This window comes from Heterodontus francisci, unplaced genomic scaffold (genome assembly GCF_036365525.1).
Source record: "Heterodontus francisci isolate sHetFra1 unplaced genomic scaffold, sHetFra1.hap1 HAP1_SCAFFOLD_598, whole genome shotgun sequence".
Taxonomy (NCBI): domain Eukaryota; kingdom Metazoa; phylum Chordata; class Chondrichthyes; order Heterodontiformes; family Heterodontidae; genus Heterodontus; species Heterodontus francisci.
Genome location: NW_027141529.1, coordinates 403,204 through 430,097, shown reverse-complemented (window position 1 = coordinate 430,097; position 26,894 = coordinate 403,204). Strand labels below are relative to the sequence as shown.

Below are 26,894 nucleotides of genomic sequence, written 5' to 3'. Positions count from 1 at the left end.
GTTCGTCCAGCAACATAATGACTACATACGAAGCTACTGTATCATCCTCTGTAGTAGGCACAAAAGCAGATTGGAGGTGAACCAGTATTAATGTTTTACACTTACAGATGTTTTGCAGAGCAACTTACAAAGATCACTTGCACACATTCCCATGAAGCAGAATTCTGCACAAACCTTTCCTCACTGCAGAGGAACAGGCCAAGAGGGGAAAGGATCAGGAGGATAATAAAACATTGATCTTAGCAAGGAACCAAGTACATGAACACCTGGGACTGGAAGGAGGTTAGAAATGTTTCAGGCCAGATTGCAGGAAGTATGATGTGCAGACAAGAAACTTACAGCATTTGTGCCCATACGTCGAACCAAATCACGAGGCATCAGCGAGCGGTCTTCTAGTTTCAGCTAAAATAGAACAAAAAGGAAGCTGTTCACAGCACTGAACATTAAATGCAACTGAACCTGTATAGATTAATCTATATTATATTATAGGGATCACAGAATAAAAGGCCACTGTTACATTACAATCCAATACAATGCTGTCAATGGCAGGAAAAAATTAAATATCGTGCATCAATGCAGCTAAACTAAGCATTTATCTAAGCTATTAATTATGTGCAATGCAAGTATACCAGCAAACATTACAGATCAGTGTTCTGAGAGGGGAAGGGAAAAGTGTGATGAAATGCAAACAAAGAAACAAATAAACTGCTAATACTCATTCAACCTCTTTACCCGAATGAATAAATACAACAGGTTCGCATCCCAGAAGTAGTCTTTTAACAAAGTTAAAAAGCAGTTCATAAAGAGCAATTGAAACTAATAAACTGCAATTAGAAAACCCAATTCCGATGGAGTGATGAGCAGATGCTGTCATTAGTAGCCTCCGTTGGAGTAATTAGCTAAACACATCATCCAGGAAACCTGCAACCAGGAGAGTAAATATTCGGGGGGTGAAAGAGAGGGCGAGTGAAAAAGAGAAGGGGGGGGGGGAAGCGAGTGAAAGAGATGGGAGTGAACTTTGGTTTTCCTCACTAATATTACCTCCTGGTTCCCCTGCCAAGTTAGTTTAAACCCTGCCCAATAGCACTAGCAAATTGCCCCGCAAGGAATTGGCCCTGGCTCTGTTCAGGTGCAACCCACCCAGCCTGTATAGGTCCCGTCACCCCTAGAGATCAGTCCCGATCCCCAGGAATCTGTAGCCTTCCCTCCTGTGCCAGCTCTCCAGCCATGCATTCCTTGACTCTATCCTTTCATTTCTATACTCACGCGCATGGTACTGGGAACAATCTGGAGATTACTATCTTTGATGTTCTGCTGGCTAGTTTCTTTCCTAGCTCCCTAAACTGTCTTCAGGACCTCATCCCTTTCTACTTGCATCATTGGTACCAATTATGGACCACGACCATTCGCTGCTCGCTCAGGGTGCTCTGCAGTTGTGCAGTGACATCGTTGACCCTGGCACCAGAGAGGCAACATACCTTCCTGGATTCACGTCTGCATCTGCAGAATCACCTGTCTGTTCCCCTATCAAATCCCCCATCACTATTGCTTTTCCATTCTTATTCTTGCCCCTGTACAGTTGAGCCAGCCGTGGTGCCGGTTGGAGAGAGATGCACTCAGCGGACTCCTGCAATACCTGCCTGATTTTACTTGCTTGCCTGGCGGTCACCCATTCCCTCTCCGCCTGCATGCCTTTAAGCTACGGGGTGACCAGATCTATAAATGTGCTATCCACAAAACTCCCAACCTTCCAGATGCTCCATAGTGATGCCAGCTGCTACTCAAGCTCTAAAACCCAGAAGTCATGGTCTATGTAGAAATCAGTTGCATAGGAGATAGGACATTGCTGCAGGAGTTCCTCAGGGTAGTGTCCTAGGCCCAATCGTCTTCAGCAGCTTCATCAATGACCTTCCCTCCATCATAAGGTCAGAAGTGAGCATGTTCCCTGATGACTGTACAATGTTCCATACCGTTTGCAACTCCTCAGATACTGAAGCAGTCCATGTCAATATGCAAGACCTGGACAAGATTCAGGCTTGGGCTGTTAAGTGGCAAGTAACATTCTCGCCACACATGTGCTAGGCTACGACAATCTCCAACAAGACAGAATCTAACCATCTCCCCTTGACATTCAACAGCATTACCATCACTGAATCCCCCACTAACGTCATCCTGGGGGGGTTCCATCGACCAGAAACTGAACTGGAGCAGCCTCAAATACTGTGGATAAAGAGAGCCGGCATGGACTCGATGGGACGAATGGCTCCTTCGACAGCAACTTCCAAACCCACAACCTCTAACACCTAGAAGCACAAGAGTAGCAGACGCATGGGAACAACGCCATCTGCAACTTTCCTTCCAAGTCACACACCATCCTGACTTGGAACTTTATCACCGTTCCTTCACGGTCGCCAGGTCAAAATCCTGGAATTCCCTCCCTAACAGCACTGTGGATGTACCTACACCGCATGGACAGCAGCTGTTCAAGAAGGCAGTTCAACACCACCTTCTCAAGGGCAATTAAAGACGGACAGTAAAGCTGTCCCATTAGTGTTAAAAAACAAGCTTGAGTGTGAATATTATCCAGGTTTTGCTGCATATGGGCACGGATTGCTTAAGTATCTGAAGAGTTGCAATTGGCATTGAACATGTGCGATTAGGAAACATCCCACTAACCTTATGATGGAATGAAGAACATTGATGAAGCAGCTGGAGATGGGTGGGCCAAGGACGCTGCCCTAAAAGGAACACTTGCAGCAATGCCCTGGAGATGAGATAATTGCCCTCAAACAACCATAAACATCTTCCCTCACTCCAGGTGCGACTCCAACCAGTGCAGAGTTTTCGCCCTGATTTCCACTGACTTAATTTCTACTAGGGCTTCGTGGTGCCTTGTCATCAAGGGCAGTCACTCAACTCACCTCTGTGATCCAGCTCTTTTTTCCATGTTTGGACCAAGGCTGCAATGAGATCTGGAGCAGAGTGGTTCTGGCAGAACCCAAACTTAGCATCAGTGAGGTGATTAACTGCCATTTGATAGCACTGTCGATAACAGCTTCCATCACTTTGCTGATGAGAGGAGACTAATGAGGTGGTAATTGGATTTGTCCTGCCTTTTGTGGACAAGACTATACTTGGGTAATTTTCCATTTTGCTGAGTTGATGTCAGCATTGCAGTTGTACTGAACAGCTTTGGTTCTGATAAAAACGTCACTGACCTGAAACGTTAACTCTGCTTCTCTCTCCACAGATGCTACCAGACCTGCTGAGTATTTCCAGCACTTTATTTTAGGTAAAGGTTTGGCTAGGTCTTCAGCACTACAGCCGGGATGTTATCTGGGCCCACAGTCTTTGCTGTATCGAGTGCAATTAATCTTTTCGTGATACGACATGGAGTGAATCAAATTGGCTAAAGACTGGCATCTGTGATGCTGGCGAACTCAAGAGGAGACAGAGATGGATTATCCACTCAACACTTCTGGCTGAAGATTGCTGCAAACACTTCAGACTTGTCTTTTGCATTCACGTGCCGGGATCCCCCATCATTGATGATGGGGACGTTCATGGAGCTGCCTCTGCCTGTTAGTTAGTTATTCAATTGTCCACCACCATTCATGACTTGATGTGTGGCAGGACTGCAGAGCTTTGATTTGACCTGTTGGTTGTGGGATCGCCGAGCTCAGTCTATAGTATGCTGCTTCTGCTGTTTAGCATGTATATAGTCCTGTGTTATAGCTTCATTTTCAGATATATCTGGTGCTGCTCCTCGCATGCACTTCTACACTTCTCACTGAACCAGGGTGGTCACCTGGCTTGATAGTAATAGTGGAATGAGGGATATGCCACGCCATGGAGGTTACAGATTGTGATGGAATACAATTTTGCTGCTGCTGATAGCCCATAGTGCCCTGTTTTGAGCAGCTTGATGTGCTCTGCATTGATCCCATTTAGCACAGTAGTGCCACACAGAGATGCCCTCAGTGTGAAGATGGGTACTACTCAGCAATTCCCTGGTGGACACTGAAGAACCCCACCCAGAATACATTGTGCACTTCCTTCCCATCACTGCTTGTGCAAAGTTATGTTCAATATCCCTCCAAATGGCCTAGCAAGCCACTCAACTGTCAAGAAGGCAGCTCACCACCTTCTGAATGACAATTAAGAATGGACAATAAATGCTGAGCTTACCACCAACACTCACATGCTGTGAATGAATTTTAAAAAGTAATTCATCAGCCGAAGGAGGACAGCAGGTGTTTATTATAGACCCCCAGATAGTCAGCAGGAAATTGAGGAGCAAATATGTGCGCAATTCGCAGAGGTGTGTAAAAATAATAATAAGGTAATTATATTAGGTGATTTCAACTTTCCCAATATTAATTGGGATAGTCATCGTGTTAAGGGCTTAGATGGAGCTGAGTTCTTAAAATGTATACAGGAGAACTTTATCGCTCAATATGTAGAGGATCCAACAAGGGAGGGTGCAGTGCTGGACCTAATTCTGGGGAATGAAGCCGGACAAGTGGTTGATGTGTTGGTGAGGGATCATTTTGGTGATAGCGACCACAACATGGTACAATTTAAGCTCGTTATGGAGAAAGACATAGACAAGTTGCAAAAAAAAGTTTTGGATTGGGGGAGAGCGAATTTTAGTAAAATAAGGCAAGATCTGGCCAAGGTAGACTGGAAAGAGTTACTTGTCGGGAAATCTACAGAAGAGCAGTAGGGGGCATTCAAAAAGGAAATGGGGAGGGTACAGGCCCAACATGTTCCCTCTAGGGTAATAGGTAGGAGCAACAAGCCCAGCGAACCATGGATGACCAGAAACATTCAGGGTACGATGAGAAGGAAAAGAGAGGCTTTTAGCAAATACAAGGAGAGCAAATCAATGGAAGCATTAGTGGAATAAAGAAAGTGTAGGATGGAGCTTAGGAAAGCAATTAGGAGAGCAAAAGAGGGGATATGAGAAAGCTCTGGCTGATAAAAGTAGGGAAAATCCCAAGATATTCTATAAGTATATACGGTTGTAGAGATAAGCCAGGGAACTACAGACCAGTGAGTCTCACATCAGTGGTGGGGAAACTATTGGAGAAAATTATGAAGGAGAGAATCTATCTCCACTTGGAGGCAAAATTTGATTAGGAATGGTCAGCATGCCTTTGTCAGAGGGAGGTCATGCCTAACAAATTTGATTACATTTTTTTGAGCATGTGACCAGCTGTGTAGATGAGGGTAGTGCAGTTGATGTAGTTTACATGGATTTCAGCAAAGCCTTTGACAAGGTCCCACATGGGAGACTTATCAAGAAAGCAAATGCACATGGGACACAGGGTAACTTGATGAGGTGGATTCAAAGTTGGCTTGGCTGTAGGAGACACAGAGTGATGACAGACGGCTGTTTTAGTGACTGGAAGCCAGTGTCCAGTGGCGTACCACAGGGATCTGTGCTGGGTCCCCTATTGTTTGTCATTTATATAAACGACATAGATGACTATGTGAGGGGTAGGATCAGTAAGTTCGCGGATGACACAAAGATTGGCCGAGTGGTTAACAGTGAGGTTCAGTGTCTTGGGTTACAGGAAGATATAGACAGGTTGGTCAAATGGGCAGAAAAGTGACAGATGGAATTTAACCCTGAAAAGTGTGAGGTGATACACTTTGGAAGGAGTAATGTGACACGGAAGTATTCAATGAATGGCCCGACACTGGGAAGTTCCGAAAAACAAAGGGACCTTGGTGTGTTTGTCCATAGATCTCTGAAGGCAGAAGGGCAGGTTAATAGGGTGGTGAAAAAGGCATATGGGATACTTGCCTTTATCAATCAAGGCACAGATTACAAAAGCAGGAAGGTCATGTTGGAGTTGTATAGAACTTTGGTAAGGCCACAGCTGGAGTACAGCGTGCAATTCTGGTCGCCACATTATAGGAAGGATGTGATTGCACTGGAGGGGGTGCAGAGGCGATTCACCAGGATGTTGCCTGGATGGAACATTTAAGCTATGAAGAGAGGTTGGATAGGCTTGGGTTGTTTTTGCTGGAGCAGAGAAGACTGAGGGGTGACCTGATCGAGGTGCACAAGATTATGAGGGGCATGGACAGGGTGGATAGGGAGCAGCTGTTCCCCTTAGTTGAAGGGTCAGTTACGAGGGGACACAAGGTTTAAGGGGGATTTGAGGAAGAACTTTTTTACCCAGAGGGTGGTGACGGTCTGGAATGCACTGCCTGGGAGGCTGGGAGAGGCAGGTTGCCTCACATCCTTTAAAAAGTACCTGGATGAGCATTTGGCATGTCATAATATTCAAGGCTATGGGCCAAGTGCTGGCAAATGGGATTAGGTAGACAGGTCAGGTGTCTTTAATGCATCGGTGCAGACTCAATGGGCCGAGGGCCTCTTCTGCACTGTATTATTCTGTGATTCTGTGAAATTAGGTTTCCTTTTTCATATTTGATCTGATGCCATAAGATTTCATGGGGTCTAGTGAATGTTGAGGATTCCCAGGGACACTCCCTCCCAACTGTATATCACTGTCCTACCATTGGGACAGAACATATCTAAGGATGGTGATGAAGGAATCTGGCATTGGCTGAAAGGTACAGTTCTGTGAATATGACTGTCAGGCTGCTGCTTGATTAGTCCGTGGGACAGCTCTCCCAATTTTGGGAGGACTGGGTGTGCATTTGTCATATCCTGTGCCTCAGGCGATGCCAGGTGGTCCACCCAGTTTTATTCCTATGCTTTTTCCAAATTGGTTTGATGTAACTAAGTTGCATGCTAGACCATTTCAGAGGGCAGCCTAGAATCCCAGTGCTGTGGGTCTGGAGTCGCATATAAGTCAGAGTGGGTAAGGATGGCAGATTTCCTTACCGAGAGGAAATCAGTGAACTAGATGAGATCTTAGAATGGTCTGATAACTTCATGGTCACCATTACTGAGATTGGCTTTTTATTCCAAATTTATTTAACTGAATTCAAATTTACATATTCAAATTCACTTAAATAAATAAATAAAATCCCATAGCCCTGTAATTTTTCCCCTTCCCTTTTGAAAGTTATTCTTGAATCTGCTTCCACTGCACTTTCAGGCAGTGTTACAGATCACAACTTGGTGTAAAGCATTTTCTCATGTCACCTCCGCTTCTTTTGGCAATCTTAATTTGTGTCTAGTTACTGATCCTTCTACCATTGCAAACCATTTATCCTTATTTACTCTCAAAGCCATTTGTGATTTTGAACACCTCTACCCAATCAGCAACTTACCAAGGCTCCTTCAACAGCACAAAGCAGCCCACAACCTCTACCACCTAGAAGGACAAGGGCAGCAGATGCATGAGAACACCACCACCTGCAAGTTCCCCTCCAAGCCAAACACCATCCTGACTTGGAACTATATCGCCATTCCTTCACTGTCGCTGGGCCAAAATCCTGGAACTCCCTTCCTAACAGCACTGTGGGTGTACCTACCCCACATGGACTGCAGCAGTTCAAGGAGGCAGCTCACCACTACCTTCAAGGGAAATGCTGGCATAGCCAGTGACGCCCACATCCCATGAACAAAAAAAATAAAATCTGCTTTTTCTGCTCCAAGGAAAAGCACCGAGCTACTCCATGTAACTGAAGTCCGCCATTTCTGGTACCATTCCAATAAATTTCCTCTGCACCCTCTCTATATTGATTCCTAGGAGCAGTGGATTGTCCTATGAGGAAATTTTGAGTAGAATTGGCCTATATTCTCTGAAGTTCAGAAGAAAGGTGCTCTCATTGAAACGTATAAAATTCTTACAAGGCTTGACAGGGTACAAGCCTAGAGGCTGTTTTCCCTGGTTGGACAGTCTAGGACTAGGGGCTATAGTCTCAGGATAAGAAGTCGGCCATCTGGGACAGAGATCAGAAATTATTTTACTCAGAAGGTTCTGCATCTTTAGAATTCTCTACCCTACAGCACTATGGATGCTCAGTAAGTACATTCAGACAAACTAGAAGCAGGAGTAGGCCGTTCGCCCCGAGCCTACTCCAACATTCTTTAAGATCATGGCTGATTTGTTTGTGGACTCAACTCTACTTTCCTGCCTACTCCCAATACCCTTCAACTCCTTTGCTAGTCAAGACTCTGTCTATCTCTGCCTTAAAAAACAATGACCCTGCCTCCACCACTCTGTGGGGAAGAGAGTTCCACAGACCCCTCATAACCCTCTGAGAAAAAATTTGTCATCTGTCTTAAATGGGAGACCCTTATTTTTATTTTATTTTTTTTTTTTAAACTGTGCCCCCCTAGTTTTAGTCTCTCCCACAAGGGGAGACATCCTTTCAACATCCACCCGGTCAAGTCCCCTCAGGATCTTAAATGTTTCAATAAGATCACCTCTCATCCTTCTAAACTCCAATGAATACAGACCCAACTTTGCCAACCGTTCCTCATAAGATAACCTTCTCATCCCAGGAATCAGTCAAGTAAACCCTTCTCTGAACAGTTCCAATGCAGTTATATCCTTTCTCAAGTAAGGAGACCAAAACAGTACACAATCCTCTAGATGTGGTCTCACCAATGCCCTGTACAAAAACATCTTCACTTTTATATTCCATTCCCCTTGCAATAAATAATATGGCATTTGCCTTCTTAACCACTTGCTGTACATGTATACTAAACTTGTGTTCCATCGGCATCTCAGTTCTCCAAACTCTCTCCATTTAAATATGTTGCTTTTCTATTTTTCCGGCCAAAGTGGACAAGTCCACACTTTCCCACATTAAGCTCCATCTGCCAAATCTTTGCCCACTCACTTAACCTATCTATATCCCTTTGCAGACTCCTGATGTCTGCTTCACAACTTATTCTCCTACCTATCTTTGTGTCATCAGCAAATTTAGCAACCATATATTCTGTCCCTTCATCCAAGTCATTGATAGATGACACAGGCGGCACTGGTTCGCACCGCAGCCTCACAGCTCCAGGGACCCGGGTTCGATTCCGGGTACTGCCTGTGTGGAGTTTGCAAGTTCTCCCTGTGTCTGCGTGGGTTTTCTCCGGGTGCTCCGGTTTCCTCCCACAAGCCAAAAAGACTTGCAGGTTGATAGGTAAATTGGCCATTATAAAATTGTCACTAGTGTAGGTAGGTGGTAGGGAAATATAGGGACAGGTGGGGATGTTTGGTAGGCATATGGGATTAGTGTAGGATTAGTATAAATGGGTGGTTGATGTTTGGCACAGACTCGGTGGGCCGAAGGGCCTGTTTCAGTGCTGTATCTCTAATCTAAAATAGTTGAGGCCCCAGCGCTGATCCCTGTGGCACTCCACTAGTTACTGCTTGCTAACCTGAAAATGACCCATTTAGGCCTACTCTCTTTCCTGTTAACTAATCAATCCTCTATCCATGCTAATGTTACCCCCTACAAAATGGGCTTTATTTTGTAAATCCAAGTGCTGGTTACTTCCTCAAAGAACTCTGATAAATTAGTCCAATACGATTTCCCTTTCACAAAACCATGTTGACTCTGCCTGATTGCAATGAGATTTGCTAAATGACCTGCTCTAGCCTCCTTAATAGATTCCAGCATTTCCTGTGATAGATGTTAAGCTAACTGGCCTGTAGTTTTCGGTTTCCCGTCTTCCTCCTTTCTTAAAGTGGAGTTACACTCGCTATTTTCCAATCTGATGGGACCTTTGCAGAATCTAGGGAATTTTGGAAAATTAAAACCAATTCATCCACTATCTCATTAGCCACTTCTTTTAAGACCCTAGGATGACGTCCATCAGGATCTGGAACTTGTCAGCTTTTAGTTCTAATAATTTTATCAGTACCCCTTCCCTGATGATGGTAAGTGTTTCAAGTTCCTCCTTCCCTTTCAACTCCTGACTGACAATTTCTGGGATGTTATTTGTACCCGCTACAGTGAAGGCAGATGCAAAGCTTCTGTTCAATTCCTCCATTTCCTTATCTTCCATTATCAACTTGCCAGACTGTCTAGAGGGCCAATGTGCACTTGACTTACTCTTTTCCTTTTTAAGAGACCTGTAGAAGCTCTTCCTATCTGTTTTTATACTTCTAGCTAGCTTTTGCTCATATTCTCTCATTCTTTTAGTCATTCTTTGCTTTTTTTTTTATATTCCATAAAATCTTCTGACTTGCCACTACCCTTCGCTGAATTTGATACCATCTTTAACTTAGTTAGCACAGATGGTGCATTCTTCCCCTGGTCAGTGTCTCACTGGAATGCATCTTTGCTGAGTGCGGTTTGTTTTATTCATTCATGGGACATGGACATCGCTGGCTAAGCTAACATTTATTGCCCATCCCCAATTGCCTTCGAGAAGGTGGTGGTGAACTGCCTACCTGAACCGCTGCAGTCCATGTAGGGTAGGTACACCCATACTGCTGTTTGGAAGGAAGTTCCAGGACTTTGATCCAGCGACAGTGAAGGAACGGCGATATAGTTCCAAGGCAAGATGGTATGTGGCTTGGAGGGGAACTTGCAGGTGGTGGTGTTCCCACGCATCTGCTGCCCTTGTCCTTCTGGAAGCCTTGGTGCATTGCTGCAGGGCATCTTGTAGATGGTACATACTGCTGCCACTGTGCGTCAGCGGTGGAGGGATTGAATGTTTGTGGATGGGGTGCCAATCAAGCAGGCTGCTTTGTCCTGGATGGTGTGAAGCTTCTTGAGTGCTGTTGGAGCTGCACCAATCCAGCCAAGTGGTGAATATTCCATCACACTCCTGACTTGTGCCTTGTAGATGGTTGACACGCTTTGGGGAGTCAGGAGGCAAGTTACCCGCCGCAGGATTCCAAGCCTCTTGTAGTCACGGTATTTATATGGCTACTCCAGTTCAGTTTTTGGTCTTTGGTCACCACCCACCCCCCTCCCAGGATGTTGATAGTGGGGATTCAGCAATCGTAATGCCATTGAATGCCATGGGGAGATGGTTAGATTCTCTTGTTGGAGATGGTTATTGCCTGGCACTTGTGTGGCACAAATGTGATTTGTCACTTATTAGCCCAAGCCTGGATATTGTCCAGGTCTTGCTGCATTTCTACATGGACTGCTTCAGTACCTGAGGAGTCGCTAATGGTGCTGAACATTGCACAATCAGCACTTCTGACCTTATAATGGAGGGAAGGAAGGTCATTGATGAAGCAGCTGAAGATGGTTGGGGCTCGGACACTAACCCTGAGGAACTCCTGTAGTGATGCCCTGGAGTTGTGATGATTGACCTCCAACAACCACAACCATCTTCCTTTGCGCTAGGCACGATTCCAACCAGTTTGCCCCGATTCGCATTGACTCCAGTTTTGATAGGGCTCCTTGATGCCACATTTGGTCAAATGCTGCCTTATGTCAAGGGCAGTCATTCTCACCTCAGCACTGGAGTTCAGTGCTTTTGTCCATGTTTGAACCAAGGTTGTAATGAGGTCAGGAACTGAGTGGCCCTGGCGGAACCCAAACGGAGTGTCACTGAGCAGGTTATTGCTAAGTGCCACTTGATAGCACTGTTGATGACACCTTCCATCACTTCACTGATGATTGAGTTGACTGACGGGGCGGTAATTGGCCAGGTTAAACTAGTGCTGCTTTTTGTGTACAGGACATGACATATCTGGGCCATCTTCCGGGTAGATGCCAGTGTTGTAGCTGTACTGGAACAGCTTGGCTAGGGATGCAGCAAGTTCTGGAGCACAGGTCTTCAGTACTATTGCCGGAATATTGTCAGGGCCCATAGCTTTTGCAGTATCCAGTGCTTTCAGTTGTTCCTTGATATCACACGGAGTGAATTAAATTGGCTGAAGACTGGCATCAGAGATGCTGGGGACTTCAGGAGGAGGCAGAGATGGATGATCCACTTGGCACTTCTGGCTGAAGATTGTTGAAACTGCTTCAGCCTTATCTGTTGCACTGATGTGCTGGGCTCGCCCAGGATATTTGTGGAGCCACCTCCTCCAGTTAGTCGTTTAATTGTCCACCACCATTCACGACTGGATGTGGCAGGACTGAAGAGCACAGAGCTAATCTGTTGGATACAGGATCACTTAGCTCTGTCTATCGCATGCTGCTTATGCTGTTTGACACGCAAGTAGTCCTGGGTTGTAGCTTCAACAGGTTGACACCTCATTTTGAGGTATTCCTGGTGCTGCTCCTGGCATGCCCTCCTGCACTCTTCATTGAACCAGAGTTGGTCTCCTGGCTTGATGGAGATGGTAGAGTGGGGGATAAGCCAGGCCATGAGGTTACAGATTGTGGTTAAGTACAATTCTGCTGCTGATGGCCCACAGCGCCTCATGGATGCCCAGTTTTGCATTCTTAGATCTGTTCGAAATCTATTCCATTTAGCACGGTGGTAGTGCCACACAACACGATAGAGGATATCGACGTGAAGGTGGGCTTCGTCTCCACAAAGACTTTCGAGGTCATTCCTACCAATATTGTCATGGACAGATGCATCTGCGGCAGGCAGATTGGCAAGGACGAGGTCAAGTGTATTTTTCCCTCGCAGGTTCCCCCACCACCTGCCACAAACCCAGTCTAGCAGCTATGTCCTTTAGGACACGGCCAGCTCCGTCAGTAGTGGTGTTACCGAGCCACTCTTTGTAATGGACATTGAATCCCCCATAGACAGTACGTTCTGCACCCTTGCCACCCTCAGTGCTTCATCCAAGTGCTGCTCAACATGGAAGGAGTATTGATTCATCAGCTGAGAGGGCGTGGTAGGTGGTATTCAGCAGGATGTTTCCTTGCCCATGTTTGACCTGATGCCATGAGACTTCATAGGGTCTGGAGTTGATGTTGAGGACTCCCAGGGCACCTCCCTCCCGATTATATACAACGGTGCTGCCACTTCTGCTGTGTCTGTCCTGGTGAGACAGGACATACCCAGGGGTGGTGATAGCAGGGTCTGGGACATTGCAAAGGTATCATTCGGTGAGTATGACTATGTCAGGCTATTGCTTGGCTGGTCTGTGGGACAGCTCTCCCAACTTTGGTACAAGCCCCCAGTTCGTAAGGAGGACTTTGCAGGGTCGACAGGGCTGTGTTTGTCGTTGTCGTTTCTGGTGCTTAGGTCAAAGCCAGGTGGTCCGTCCAGTTTCATTCCTTATTGACTTCACAGTGGTTAGATACAACTGAGTGGCTTGCTAGACCATTTCAAAGGGCATTTAAGAGTTACCCCACATTGCTGTGGGTCTGGAGTCACATGTAGACCAGACCAGGTAAGGACAGCAGATTTCCTTCCCTGAAAGGACATTTGTTTAATTGACACCCCATTCACCAGCTTCATCAGCAGCTCCAATCTAGTGACTGCAGTGTGCACCATATACAAGATCACTGCAGCTACTCACCAGGGCTTCAATAGCACCTTCCAAACCAGTGACCTCTAGCACCCAGAAAGAAAAGGGCATCAGGCACAGAGGAACACCACAGTCTGCAAGTTCCCCTCCAAGTCAGACATCATCGTGACTTAGACACTCCTTCGTTGCCAGAATCCTGGAACTATTTACAGTAACATCTGTTATTTTAACTTGATCCTGAGGACAATCAACCTCTCAGCCTATTCTAAATACAGCAAAATGATCTGGTTTTATCTGATTGAGCATGGGCACGAGGTTCAGTAGAAGCAATATTTCATCTTGCATTCTCTTTCCATTTTTCTCTCCAGCCCTTTAAAGATTTTCTATCAAACCAAAACCTTGCAATTTTCCTTCATTGCGTCCCATTAGAGTCAGTGATTTACAGCATAGGAGGCCATTCAGCTCATTGAGTCCATGCCAGTTCTCCACCATGTGATCCAGTCAGTCCCACACCCCTGCTTGATCCCCATAGCCCTGCAAGTTTATTTCCTTCAAGTGCCCATCTAATTTCCAATTGAAATCATTCATGCTCATTACCACCTGCTGCGTAGAAAAGCTCTTCCTCACATTCCCCCTGCATCTCTTGCTCAAAACCTTCAATCTGTGTCCCATAGTCCGAGGTAATAGAGCAGTTTTTCCTTGTCTGACTTACCTAAACCAGTCATAATCTTGTACACCTCCATCAAATCTCCCCGCAGTCTCTTTTGCTCCAGGGAGAACATCCCAACTTTTCCAACCTAACCTTGTAACTAAAATCCCTCATCCCTGGAACCATTCTGGTAAATCTCCTCTGCACCCTCATCCTTCTTAGTGAGACCAAAACTGGACACGCTGATCTAATTGGAGCCTAACCAGAGATTTATAAAGATTCAGCATAACTTCCTTGCTTTTGTACTCAATATCTCTATTTATAAAGCCCAAGATCCCATATGCTCTGCTACACTCTCAATATGTTCAGCCACCTTCAAAGATCAATGCACATGCACCAGAGTCCCTCTGTTCCTGCACACTTTAGAACTGCACCATTAAGACTATATTGCCTCTTCCTACCCCTTCTGCCAAAATGCATGACCTCACACTTGTCTGTGTTAAATTCCACCTTTTACTTCTCTGCCCATTCTGTTGCAGGCAGCTTGTATCATCCTTGCTGTTTGCCACTCCAAGTTTAGTATCATTGGCAAATTTTGAAATTCTACTGTATTCCAATATCCAAGTCATTTATACAGCAAAAAAAAGTAGTCCTAGCATTGACCCTTGGGGAAACACCACTGCCCATCATCCTCCAGCTGAAAAACAACCATCTGCCACAACTCAGTTTTCTGCCCCAAGTAGACACTAACCCTCCTATTCTATCAGCCTCAATTTGTTCACAAGCCTTTTATGCGGTACTTTCTCAAAATCCATTTGACAACATCCATCACATTGCCTTCATCAAAAAATTCAATTAGTCAAGCATGATATGAACATACGAATTATGAGCAGAAGTAGGCAATAGGGCCCCTTGAGCCTGCGCCACCATTCAGTAAGATAATGATCTGTTTATGTTTTGAATGACACACTCCCATCTACCCAGATAACCTTTGATTCCCTTGGCCAAGAACCTATCTACCCCCACCTTAAAAATATTCAATGACCCCACCTCCACCACCTTCTGAGGCAGAGAGTTCCAAAGTCGCTGTCGCTCATCTCTGTCCTAAAAGGGCAACCCCTAATTTTAAAACCGTGCCCCCTACTTCTGGTCTCACCCACAAGAGGAAACATCCTCGCCACATGCACTTGGTCAAGACCGTTCATGATCTTATATACTTCAATCAAGTCTCCCCTCACTCTTCTAAACTCCAGTGAAAACAAGGCCAGTTTGTCCAACCTTTCTTCATAAGACAACCTACTCATTCCAGTTATCAATCTAGTAAACCTCCTGTGAACCACCTCCAATGCATTCACATCCTTCCAAAAATGAGACCAAAACTGCACAGAATTCAAGATATGGTCTTACCAATGCCCTGTATAACTGAAGCATCACATCCTTATTTTTATTTTCAATTCCTCTCATAATAAAGGATAGCATTCCATTAGCCTTCTTTATTACTTGCTGTACCTGCATACTAACTTGTTGTGACTCATGCACTAAAACACCTAGATCTCTCTGCACCCATTCTCCATTTAATACTCTGCTTTTTTATTCTTCCTGCCGAAGTAAACAACTTCACATTTTCTCATATTATACTCCATCTGCCAGATTTTTGCCCTCTCACTCAAGCTATCTATAAATCGGTCCACAACCTCCATATCCTCTTCACAACATACTTTCCTACCTATCATTGTGTCATCGGCAAATTTAGCTACCATGCCATCGCTCCCCTCATTTAAGTCATTGATATAAATTGCAAAAAGTGAAGGCCCCTGCACAGACCCCTGTGGGACTCCATTCGTCACATCCTGCCAATCAGATAAGGACCCATTTATGCATACTTTCTGTTTTCTGCCAGCCAACCAATCTTCTATCCATGATCTGCCTTTTACAAATCCATGCGGACGATTCTTAATTAACTCAAACCTCTCCAAGTGCTTGTTGATTTTTTTCATGGTTTATCAGTGCTGGGTAAGGTTTTAGAAACAAAATTGCCTGCAGTTGCTAGGAATGTCCTTACACTTTGAATAAGGGTGTCACATTTGCCAATCTCCAATCCTCTGGCACCTCCCCCATATCTAGGGAAGATAAGAATATTATGGCAAGCCCTTCCACTATCTCCATCCTCACTTCCTTTACCAGCCTGGAATGCAAGCCATCAGGACCAGGTTACTTAACTACCCTAAGCATAGCCAGCCTTTGCAGTACCTCCTCCCTCTCCATTTCTACCCTATTGCCTCTACTCTCTCCACATCTACTGATATTTTATCAGCATCCTCTACACATTAGTAAATGCTGAAACAAAGTACTCATTAAATGTTCTAGCCTTGTCCTGTGCCTCTAACTACACATGACCCTCTTTGTCCCTAGGCCCCAAACCATCTCTTACTACCCACTTACTATTTACATGCTGGTAGATTTTTGGGTTCCCTTATGTTGACTGCTATGCTATTCTCACTCTCTTTGCCAGTCTTATTTTCCTCTTCACTTTCCCTCTCAACTTATTGCATTCGACCTGGTTCTTGCTTGAAGAACTCACCCGATATGCATCATATTCTCCATCTCCCTCGTCATCCAAGGAGCCCTGTTTTTGATTCCCCTACTTTTCGCCCTTGTTGGAATGTGCCTAGCCTGTATCTGAAGCATTAACAGTTAAAAGTGATTTGTAGAAAGATTAGATGGGAGATGAGGAGAAATCTTTTCACCGAGGGTGGTGGAGGTCTGGAACTCTCTGCCTGACAGGGTAGTGAGGCAGAAACCCTCAGTTCATTCAAAAGAAGTTTGGATATGCACCTCAAGAGTCGTATTCTGCAGTGCTATAGACCAAATGCTGGAAAATGGGATAAGAATGGGTGGATTGTTTTTCAGCTGGCACAGACACGATGGGCCAAGTGGCCTCTTTCTATGCCATAAACTTTCTATGATTCTATGAACAGTTGGTCGCTATAATCTTGCACAGAAATAGGCATTACAATACAAACAGGCCATTTTGAACGCAATCATAATCGCTCCCTGATCTGCATCTTACTAATAAAAAAAGCCCCAATTTTTCACTGTTTTCTATTCATGTTTCCTCATAGCATAAGCAATAGGAGTAGGCCATTCGGTCCCTCGAACCTGCTCCACCATTCAAGATTATGACTGATTGGATCTTGGCCTCAACTCCATTTTCCTACCTGTTCCTCATAACCCTCGGCACCCCTGTAGTTCAAAAATCTGCCGAGCTCAGCCTTCAATATATTCAACCATGTAGCCTCCACTGTTGTCTGGGGTAGAGAATGCCAGTGACCCAAACTGTACACTGTATTCTAGGTACAGCCTCACCAATGCCCTGTACAGTTGTTGCAAGACCTCCCTATTTTTATACTCTATCGCCCTTGCAATAAACGGCAAAATTCCATTTACCTTCCTACAGGTTGAATTTGTGTGTTTCATGGACTAGGACACCCAGATCCCTCTGTACCAGAGCATTTTGTAGTCTCACCATTTAAATATTTTGCTTTTCTATTCTTCCTACCAAAGTGGACAACCTCACATTTCCCACATTATACTCCATCTGCCAAATTTTTGTCCACTCATTTAACCTATCCATATTCCTTTGCAGATTCTGTGTCCTCCTCATCAGCACATTTGGCTACAATACATTCAGATCCTTCATCCAAGTCATGAATATAAGTTGTAAATAGTGGAGGCACCAACACTGATCCCTGTGACACCCCTCGTGTACTGCATACAGTTTTGGTCTCTTAAAAAGGAGGAATAGAAAAACAGGAGCAGGAGTAGGCCATTCGACCCTTCGAGCCTGCACCGCATTCAACACGATCATGGCTGATCATTCAAACTCAGTAACCTGTTCCCGCTTTTTCCCTGTATCCCATTAGCCCCAAGAACCATATCTAATTCTTTCTTGAATATATTTAATGATTTGGCCTCAACTGCTTTCTGTGGTAGAAAATTCCACAGGTTAACCACTCTCTGGGTGAAGAAATCCCTCATCTCAGTCCTAAATGGCTTACCCCTTATCCTTAAACTGTGACCCCCGGTCCTGGACTCGCCCACCATCGGGAACGTTCTTCCTGCATCTAGTCTGTCCAGTCCTTTTAGAGTTTTGCAGCTTTCTATGAGATCCCCTCTCATTATTCTAAACTCGCGAATACAAGCCTAATCGACCCAATCTCTCTTCATAAGTCAGTCCTGCCATCCCAAGAATCAGTCTGGTGAACCTTTGCTGCACTCCCTGCATAGCAAGATCATTCCTCAGAAAAGGAGACCAAAACTACACACAATACTCCAGATGTGGTCTCACCAAGGGCTTGTATAATTGCAGCAAGATATCCTTGCTCCTGTACTCGAATCCTCTCGCTATGAAGGCCAACATACCATTTGCCTTCTTAACTGCCTGCTGCACCTGCATGCTTACTTTCAGCAACTGGTGCACAAGGACACCCAGATCTTGCTGCACCTCCCCCTTCCCCAATCTATCGCCGTTCAGATAATAATCTGCCTTTCCCTTTTTGCCAAAGTGGATAACCTCACATTTATCCACATTATACTGCATCTGCCATGTATTTGCCCACTCACTCAACTTGTCCAAATCACACTGGAGCTTCTCTGCATCCTCCTCACAGCTCACTCCCACCCAGCTTTGCGTCGTCTGCAAACTTGGATATATTGCATTTAATTCCCTCATCTATATTAACATATATTGTGAATAGCTGGGGTCCTAGCACTGATCCCTGCGGTACCCCACTAATCACTGCCTGCCACTGGGAAAAAGACCCGTTTATTCCTACTCTTTGTATCTGTGTTCACTATGGAGAAGGACAATGTAGGTGTAGAGATCAGGGAGGGGGATTGTGATATAATTGAACATATTAGCATTGAAAGGGAGGAAGTATTAGCTGTTTTAGTGGGCTTAGAAGGGGATCAATCCCCAGGCCCAGATGAGATGGATCCCAGGCTGTTGTGAGGCAAGGGAGGAGATAGCAGGGGCTCTGAAACAAATTTTCAAATCCTCTCTGGCCACAGGAGAGGTACCAGAGGACAGAGAATGTGGTGCCATTATTCAAGGACAACAGGGATAAATCAGGCAATTACAGGCCGGTGAGTCCAACATCAGTGGTTGGGAAAATATTGGAAAAAATTCTGAAGGACAGGATTAATCTCCACTTGGAGAGGCAGGGATTAATCAGGGATGGTCAGCATGGCTGTGTTAGGGGGAGATCGTGTCTAACATGATTGAATTTTTCTAGGCGGTGACTAGATGTGTACGAGAGTAAAGCAGTTGATGTAGTCTACATGGACTTCAGTAAGGCTTTTGATAAGGTCCGCATGGGAGATTGGTTAAGAAGGTAACAGCCCATGGGATCCATGGCAATTTGGCAAAGTGGATCCAAAATTGGCATAGTGGCAGGAGGCAGAGGGTGATGGTCAAGGGTTGTTATTGCAATTGGAAGCCTGTGACCAGTGGTGTATCGCAGGGATCCGTGCTGGAACCCTTGTTATTTGTAGTGTACATTAATGATTTAGACATGAATATAGAAGGTATGATAAGTAAGTCTGCAGATGACAAACATTGGTGGTGTCTTAAATAGTGAGGAGGAAAGCCTTAGATTACAGTATGATATAGATGGGCTGGTAAGATGGGCAGAGCAGTGGCAAATGGAATTTAATTCCGAGAAGTGTGAGGTGATGCATTTTGGGAGGACTAACAAGGGAAAAAACAATGGATGGTGGGACCCTAGGAAATACAAAAGGTCAGAGGGACCTTGGTGTACTTGTCCATAGATCACTGAAGGCAGCAGCACAGGTAGATAAGGTGGTTAGGAAAGCAGATGGAATGCTTGCCTTTATCAGCCGAGGCAAAGAATACAAGAGCAGGGAGGTTATGATGGAGCTGTATAAAATGCTAGTTAGGCCACAGCTGGAGTACTGTGTACAGTTCTGGTCACCACACTATCGCAAGGATGTGATTGCACTGGAGAGGGTGCAGAGGAGATTCACCAGGATGTTGCCTGGGCTGGAGCATTTCAGCTATGAAGAGACTGAAAAGGCTAGCGTTGTTTTCCTTGGAATAGAGAAACTGAGGGGGGACCTGATTGAGGTATACAAAATTATGAGGGGCACTGTACACAGTACTGCAGCTATGGCCTAACTAGCATTTTATACAGCTCCATCATAACCTCCCTGCTCTTGCCTTTATTAGCCGAGGCATAGAATACAAGTATCCCATATGCCTTCCTAACAACCTTATCTACTTGTGCTGCTGCCTTCAGTGATCTATGGACAAGTACACCAAGGTCCCTCCGACTTTCTGTACTTCCTCGGGTCCGACCATCCATTGTTGTATATTCCCTTGCCTGGTTAGTCCTCCCAAAATGCATTACCTCACACTTTTCATTCCATTTGCCACTGCTCCGCCCATCTTACCAGCCCATCTATATCTCCCTGTAATCTAAGGCTTCCTCATCACTATTTACAACACTACCAACTTTCGTGTCATCTGCGAACTTACTGATCATACCCTCCTATATTCACATCTAAATCATTAATGTACACTACAAACAGCAAGGGACCCAGCACCAATCCCTGTGATACACCACTGGTCACAGGCTTTGACACTCAAAAAAAAAAAATCAGCCCTCGACCATAGTGGCCTCCTGCCACTAAGCCAATTTTGGATCCAATTTGCCAAATTGCCCTGGATCCCATGGGCTCTTACCTTCTTAACCAATCTCCCATGCGGGACCGTATCAAAAGCCTTACTTAAATCCATGTACACTACATCTACAGCTTTACCCTCATCGACACACCTAGTCACCTCTAGAAAAATTCAATCATGTTAGTTAAACACGATCTCCCCCTAATAAAGCCATGCTGACCATCCCTGATTAATCCCTGCCTCTACAAGTGGAGATTAATCATGTCCCTCAGAATTTATTTCCAATATTTTCCCAACCACTGATGTTAGACTGTAATTACCCGGTTTATCCATGCTACCCTTCTTGAATAATGGTACCACATTCACTGTCCTCCTGTGCTTCGCCTGTGGCCAGAGAGGATTTGAAAATTTGTGTCAAAACCCCTGCTATCTCCTCCATTGCCTTGCATAACAGCCTGGGATACATCTCATCTGGGCCTGAGGATTTATCCACTTTTAAGCCCGCTAAAACAGCTAATACTTCCTCCCTTTCAATGCTAATATGTCCAAGTCTATCACAATTCCCCTCCCTGAGCGCTACAGCTACATCGTTCTTCTCCACAGTGAGCACCGATGAAAAGTAATCATTTAAAACCTCACCTATGTCCTCCGGCTCCACACAAAGATTGCCACGTTGGTCCCTAATGGGCCCTACTCTTTCCCTGGTTATCTTCTTACCCTTAATATACTTATAAAACGTCTTAGGATTTTCCTTTATCTTGCCTGCCAGTGTTTTTCCATGCCCCCTCTTCACTCTCCTAATTACTTTAAGTGCCACCCTACACTTTCTATACTCCTCTAGTGCCTTTGCTGTTTTCAGTGCTTGGGACCTGCCGTAAGCCTCCTTTTATTTCCTGATCTAATCCTCTATATCCCTCGACATCCAGGGTTCCCTGGGCCTGTTAGTCCTACCCTTCACCTTAACGGGTACATGTTGGCTCTGAACTCTCACTATTTCCTCTTTGAATGACTCCCACTGGTCTGATGTAGACTTTCCTACAAGTAGCTGCTCCCAGTCCACTTTGGCCAGATCCTGTTTTATCAAATTGAAATCGGCTTTCCCCCAATTCAGTACCTTTATTAAAAGCAAAATGCTGTGGATACTGGAAATCTGAAATAAAAACAAGAAATGCTGGAAATACTCAGCAGGTCTGGCAGCATCTGTGGAGAGAGAAGCAGAGTTAACGTTTCAGGTCAGTGACCCTTCTTCAGAACTGTTCAGTTCTCCACAGATGTTGCCAGACCTGCTGAGTATTTCCACCATTTCTTGTCAGTACCTTTATTTCTGGTCCATCTGTGTCCTTTTCCATAACTAACTTAAATCTAGAGTTACTGCCACTATCCCCGAAATGCTCCCCCACTGACACTTCTGCCACTTGCCCGGCTTCATTCCCTAGGATTAAGTCCAGTACTGCCCCTTCTCTTGTAGGGCTTTCTACATACTAGCTCAAAAAGCTCTCCTGTATGTATTTTAAGAATTCTGTCCCCTTTAAGCCTTTTGCACTAAGACTATCCCAGTTGATATTAGGGAAGTTGAAATCCCCTATGATTACATTGTTATTTTTACACCTCTGAGATTTGCCTACATATCTGCTCCTCTATCTCTTGCTGACTATTTGGAGGCCTGTAGTACACACCCAGCCAAGTGACTGCCCCCTTTTGTTTTTGTTCTCCCCATATGGCCTCATTTAAGGAACCTTCCAAGATATCATCCCTCCTTACTGCAGTAATCGACTCCTTGATCAACAGTGCAATGCCACCTCCTCTGTTATCCCCTCCAGTCACCCTGAAGATTCTATACCCTGGAATATTGAGCTACCAGTTCTGTCCCCCCCCTCAACCATGTCACTGTGATAGCAATAATATCATAATCCCATGTGCTAATCAACACCCTCAATTCATCTACCTTACTAGTAAGACTCCTTGCATTGAAATAGATGCAATCCAACCTTGCATTTTTCACTTGTGCCTTACCAGGTCTATATTTGCTCTGCCTTCCAGACAGATTCACTTTATGTTCTATATTACCCCCTACTGTACCTCCACTCTGTATCCCAACCCCCTGCCAAATTAGTTTAACCCTCCCCCCACCACCCCCCCCCCCCAACAGCACTAACAAACCTCCCAGCAAGGATGCTTGTCCCATTCCGGTCCAGGTGCAACCCATCCAACTTGTACAGGTCCCACCTTTGCCAGAAACAGACCCAGTGATCCAGGAAAGTAAAGCCCTCCCTCCTGCACCATCTCCTCAGCCACGCATTCATCTGCTCTATCCTCCTATTTCTAAACACACCAGCACGTCACCAGGAGTAATCCAGAGATTACAACCCTAGAGGTCCTGCTTGTTAACCTTCTGCCTAACTCCCTATATTCACTTTGCAGGACCTCATCTCTCTTCCTGCCTATGTCGCTAGTACCAATATGGACCATGACCTCTGGCTGCTCACTCTCCCCCTTCAGGATGTCCTGCAGCCGCTCAGAGACATCCTTGACCCCAGCACCAGGGAGGCAACATACCATTCTGGAGTCACATTTGCAGCCACAGAAACGCCTATCTGTACCCCTTACGATAGAATCCCCTATCACTATAGCTCTTCCACTCGTTTTTCGCCCCTGCTGTGCAGCTGAGCCATCTGTGGTGCCACAGACCTGGCTGTTGCTGCTTTCCCCTGGGAGGCCATCACCACCTCCCCCCCCCCCCCCCAACACTATCCAAAGTGGTATATCTGTTTGAGGGGGATGTCCACAGGGGATTCCTGCACTACCTGCCTGTGTCTACTACTGTGTCTGGTGGTCACTCATCCCTTTTCTGCCTGTGCAGCCATTATCTGCAGTGTGAACACCTCGTTAAACGTGCTATCCACAACGTCCTCAGCATCACGGATGCTCCACAGTGAATCCATCCGCAGCTCCAGCTCCGTAATGCGGGTAGCCAGTAGCTGTAGGTGGATACACTTCCTGCACACATGATCGTCAGGGACACTTCCAGTGTCCCTGATTTCCCGCATAGCGCAGGAGGAGCATATCACGGGGCTGAGCTCTCCTGCCATGACTTACTTTTAAATTAGTTACTCCCTTTAACAAAATACAAATTACACTAGGGGCCTTGCTCTACTCCAAACACTACCCAGTACAATCTAAAGTCCTTAATAAATTACACTGCTTGAAAAATAAACAAACACTCTTTAGTACTACTCACGTTATCACTAGTGGGTTTTTTTTTAAAACTTTCCCTTTAAGCAATTTAAATGCACTAACAGCTGTTACTTACCCAATCACCTTGCAGAATTCCCGTGATGTCACTAAGTTTTTTTTCCCTCTTTCCGCGTCTCAGCGCACGCCGAGAGACATGGAGTCTACTGCCGCTCTGGATCAGCTTCCTCGCAGGTCCACTAGTCGCCGCTCCGCTCCCAGGTAAGTGAATGAGGGCCTCGAGCCCCGCTCTATCTTAATTGTGGTACCTTTCTTACACTCGCCCATTATTTTTCAATTTATTATCTGCTGTACAATGTAGCTACTGTTGGGGGCCTATGGACTACTGCCACCAGTGACTTCTTTCCCTTGTTATTTATTTCCACCCAAATAGATTCTATATCTTGATCTGCTGAGCCAAGAACATTTCTCACTAATGTACTGATCTCATCTTTTATTAACAGAGAAACCCCACCTCCTTTCCCTTTCTACCTATCCTTCCAGAATGTCAAAGAGCCCTTAATATTTAGTTCCCAGCCTTGACCATCTTGCAACCACATCTCTGCAATGGCTACCAGATCATAGCCATTTATTTCTACATATGCCATCAATGTATTGGTCTTGTTACAAATGCTACATGCATTCAAATAGAGACTTCAGTTTGTCTTTTTAAGATTTTCCCCTATTCAGACTATTTGCTAGTGCACTCTTACGTTTCCACACTCTGTTCCTTCCTGTCCCACTCAGGTTAACATTACCCATAGCTACCTGTACCACTGCCTTGTCCTTTTCTCTTCAACTTTCTAAATCTCCCTTGACCAGAACCCTCTCTCTTTTAGTCCTACCTGTCATTGAAACCTACATGCATCACGACAACTGGCTCCTTCTCCTCCCACTCCAAGTTCCTCTCCAGCCCCAACAAGATGCATAGAACAGTACAGCACAGTACAGACCCTTCAGCCCACGATGTGGTGCCGAACCTTTAACCTGCTCCAAGATCTAAGTAACTACCTACCCTTCATTCTACAATCATCCATGTACCTATCCAAGAGTCGCTTAAATGCCCCTAATGTATCTGCTTCTACTACCACCGCTGGCAGCGCATTCCACGCACCCACCACTCTCTGTGTAAAGAACCTACCTCTGACATCTCCCCAAAACCTTCCTCCAATCACCTTAAAATTATGCCCCCTGGTGATAGCCCTTTCCACTCTGGGAAAAAGTCTCTGGCTATCCACTCTATCTATGCCTCTCATCATCTTGTACCCCTCTATCAAGTCACCTCTCATCCTTCTTCGCTCCAATGAGAAAAGCCCTAGCTCCCTCAATCTTTCTTCGTAGTACATGCCCTCCAGTCCAGGCAGCATCCTGGTAAATCTCCTCTGCACCCTCTCTAAAGCTTCCACATCCTTCCTATAATGAGGCAACCAGAACTGAACACAATATTCCAAGTGTGGTCGAAGCAGGGCCTTATAGAGCTGCAGCATAACCTCGCGGCTCTTAAACTCAATCCTCCTGTTAATGAAAGCCAACACACCATACGCCTTCTTAACAACCCTATCAACTTGGGTGGCAACTTTGAGCGATCTATGGACATGGACCCCAAGATCCCTCTGTTCCTCCACACTACCAAGAATCCTGTCTTTAAGCCTGTATTCCACATTCAAATTCGACCTTCCAAAATGAATCACTTCACACTTTTCCAGGTTGAACTCCATCTGCCACTTCTCAGCCCAGCTCTGCATCCTGTCAATGTCCCGTTGCAACCTACAACAGCCTTCCACACTATCCACAACTCCAGCAACCTTCATGTCATCGGCAAACTTGCTAACCCAGCCTTCCACTTCCTCATCCAAGTCATTTACAAAAATCACAAAGAGCAGAGGTCCCAGAACAGATCCTTGTGGAACACCACTGGTCACTGAGCTCCATGCTGAATATTTTCCATCTACTACCACCCTCTGACTTGTATGGGCCAGCCAATTTTGTATCCAGACAGCCAAATTTCCCTGTATCCCATGCCTCCTTACTTTCTGAATGAGCCTACCATGGGGAACCTTATCAAACGCCTTGCTAAAATCCATATACACCACATCCACTGCTCTTCCTTCATCAATGTGTTTTGTCACATCTTCAAAGAATTCAATAAGGCTTGTGAGGCATGACCTGCCCCTCACAAAGCCATGCTGACTGTCACTAATCAAACCATGCTTTTCCAAGTAATCATAAATCCTGTCTCTCAGAATCCTCTCCAATAATTTGCCCACTACCGATGTAAGACTGACTGGTCTATAATTCCCAGGGTTATCCCTATTCCCTTTCTTGAACAAGGGAACAACATTTGCCACCCTCCAATCATTCGGTACTACTCCAGTGGACAGTGAAGACGCAAAGATGATCATCAAAGGCGCAGCAATCTCTTCCCTCGCTTCCCGCAATATCCTTGGGTATATCCCTTCTGGCCCCGGGGACTTATCTGTCCTCTTATCATTCAAAATTTCCAGCACATCCTCCCTCTTAACCTCAACCTGTTCAAGCCTATCAGCCTGTTCCACGCTGTCCTCACAAACGACCAGGTTCCTCTCACTAGTGAATACTGAAGCAAAGTATTCATTTAGGACCTCCCCGACCTCCTCCGACTCCAGGCACAAGTTCCCTCCACTATCCCTGATCGGCCCTACCCTCACTCTGGCCATCCTCTTGTTCCTCACAAGTGTAGAACGCCTTGGGATTTTCCTTAATCCTACCCACCAAGACTTTTTCATGTCCCCTCTAGCTCTCCTAAGTCCATTCTTCAGTTCCTTCCTGGCTACCTTGTAACCCTCTAGCGACTTGTCTGATCCTTGCTTCCTCAACCTTAAGTAAGTTTCCTTCTTCCTCTTGACTAGCTGTTCCACATCTCTTGTCATCCAAGGTTCCTTCACCCTACCATCCCTTCCCTGCCTCATCGGGACAAACCTATCCAGCAGTCGCAGCAAGTGCTCCCTAAACAACCTCCACATTTCTGTCGTGCATTTCCCTGAGAACATCTGTTCCCAAT

At 45.4% G+C, this 26,894-nt stretch overlaps 1 protein-coding gene across 1 annotated transcript in view; it reads right to left on the bottom strand.

Moving 5' to 3' along the window:
- LOC137363988 ((E3-independent) E2 ubiquitin-conjugating enzyme UBE2O-like) overlaps positions 1-26,894 on the bottom strand; it is a 336,360-nt gene that overhangs the window by 241,210 nt on the left and 68,256 nt on the right. Inside the window, 1 exon segment of the mRNA XM_068027481.1 lies at positions 340-402. Within this exon segment, the coding sequence (XP_067883582.1) occupies positions 340-402 (63 nt within the window).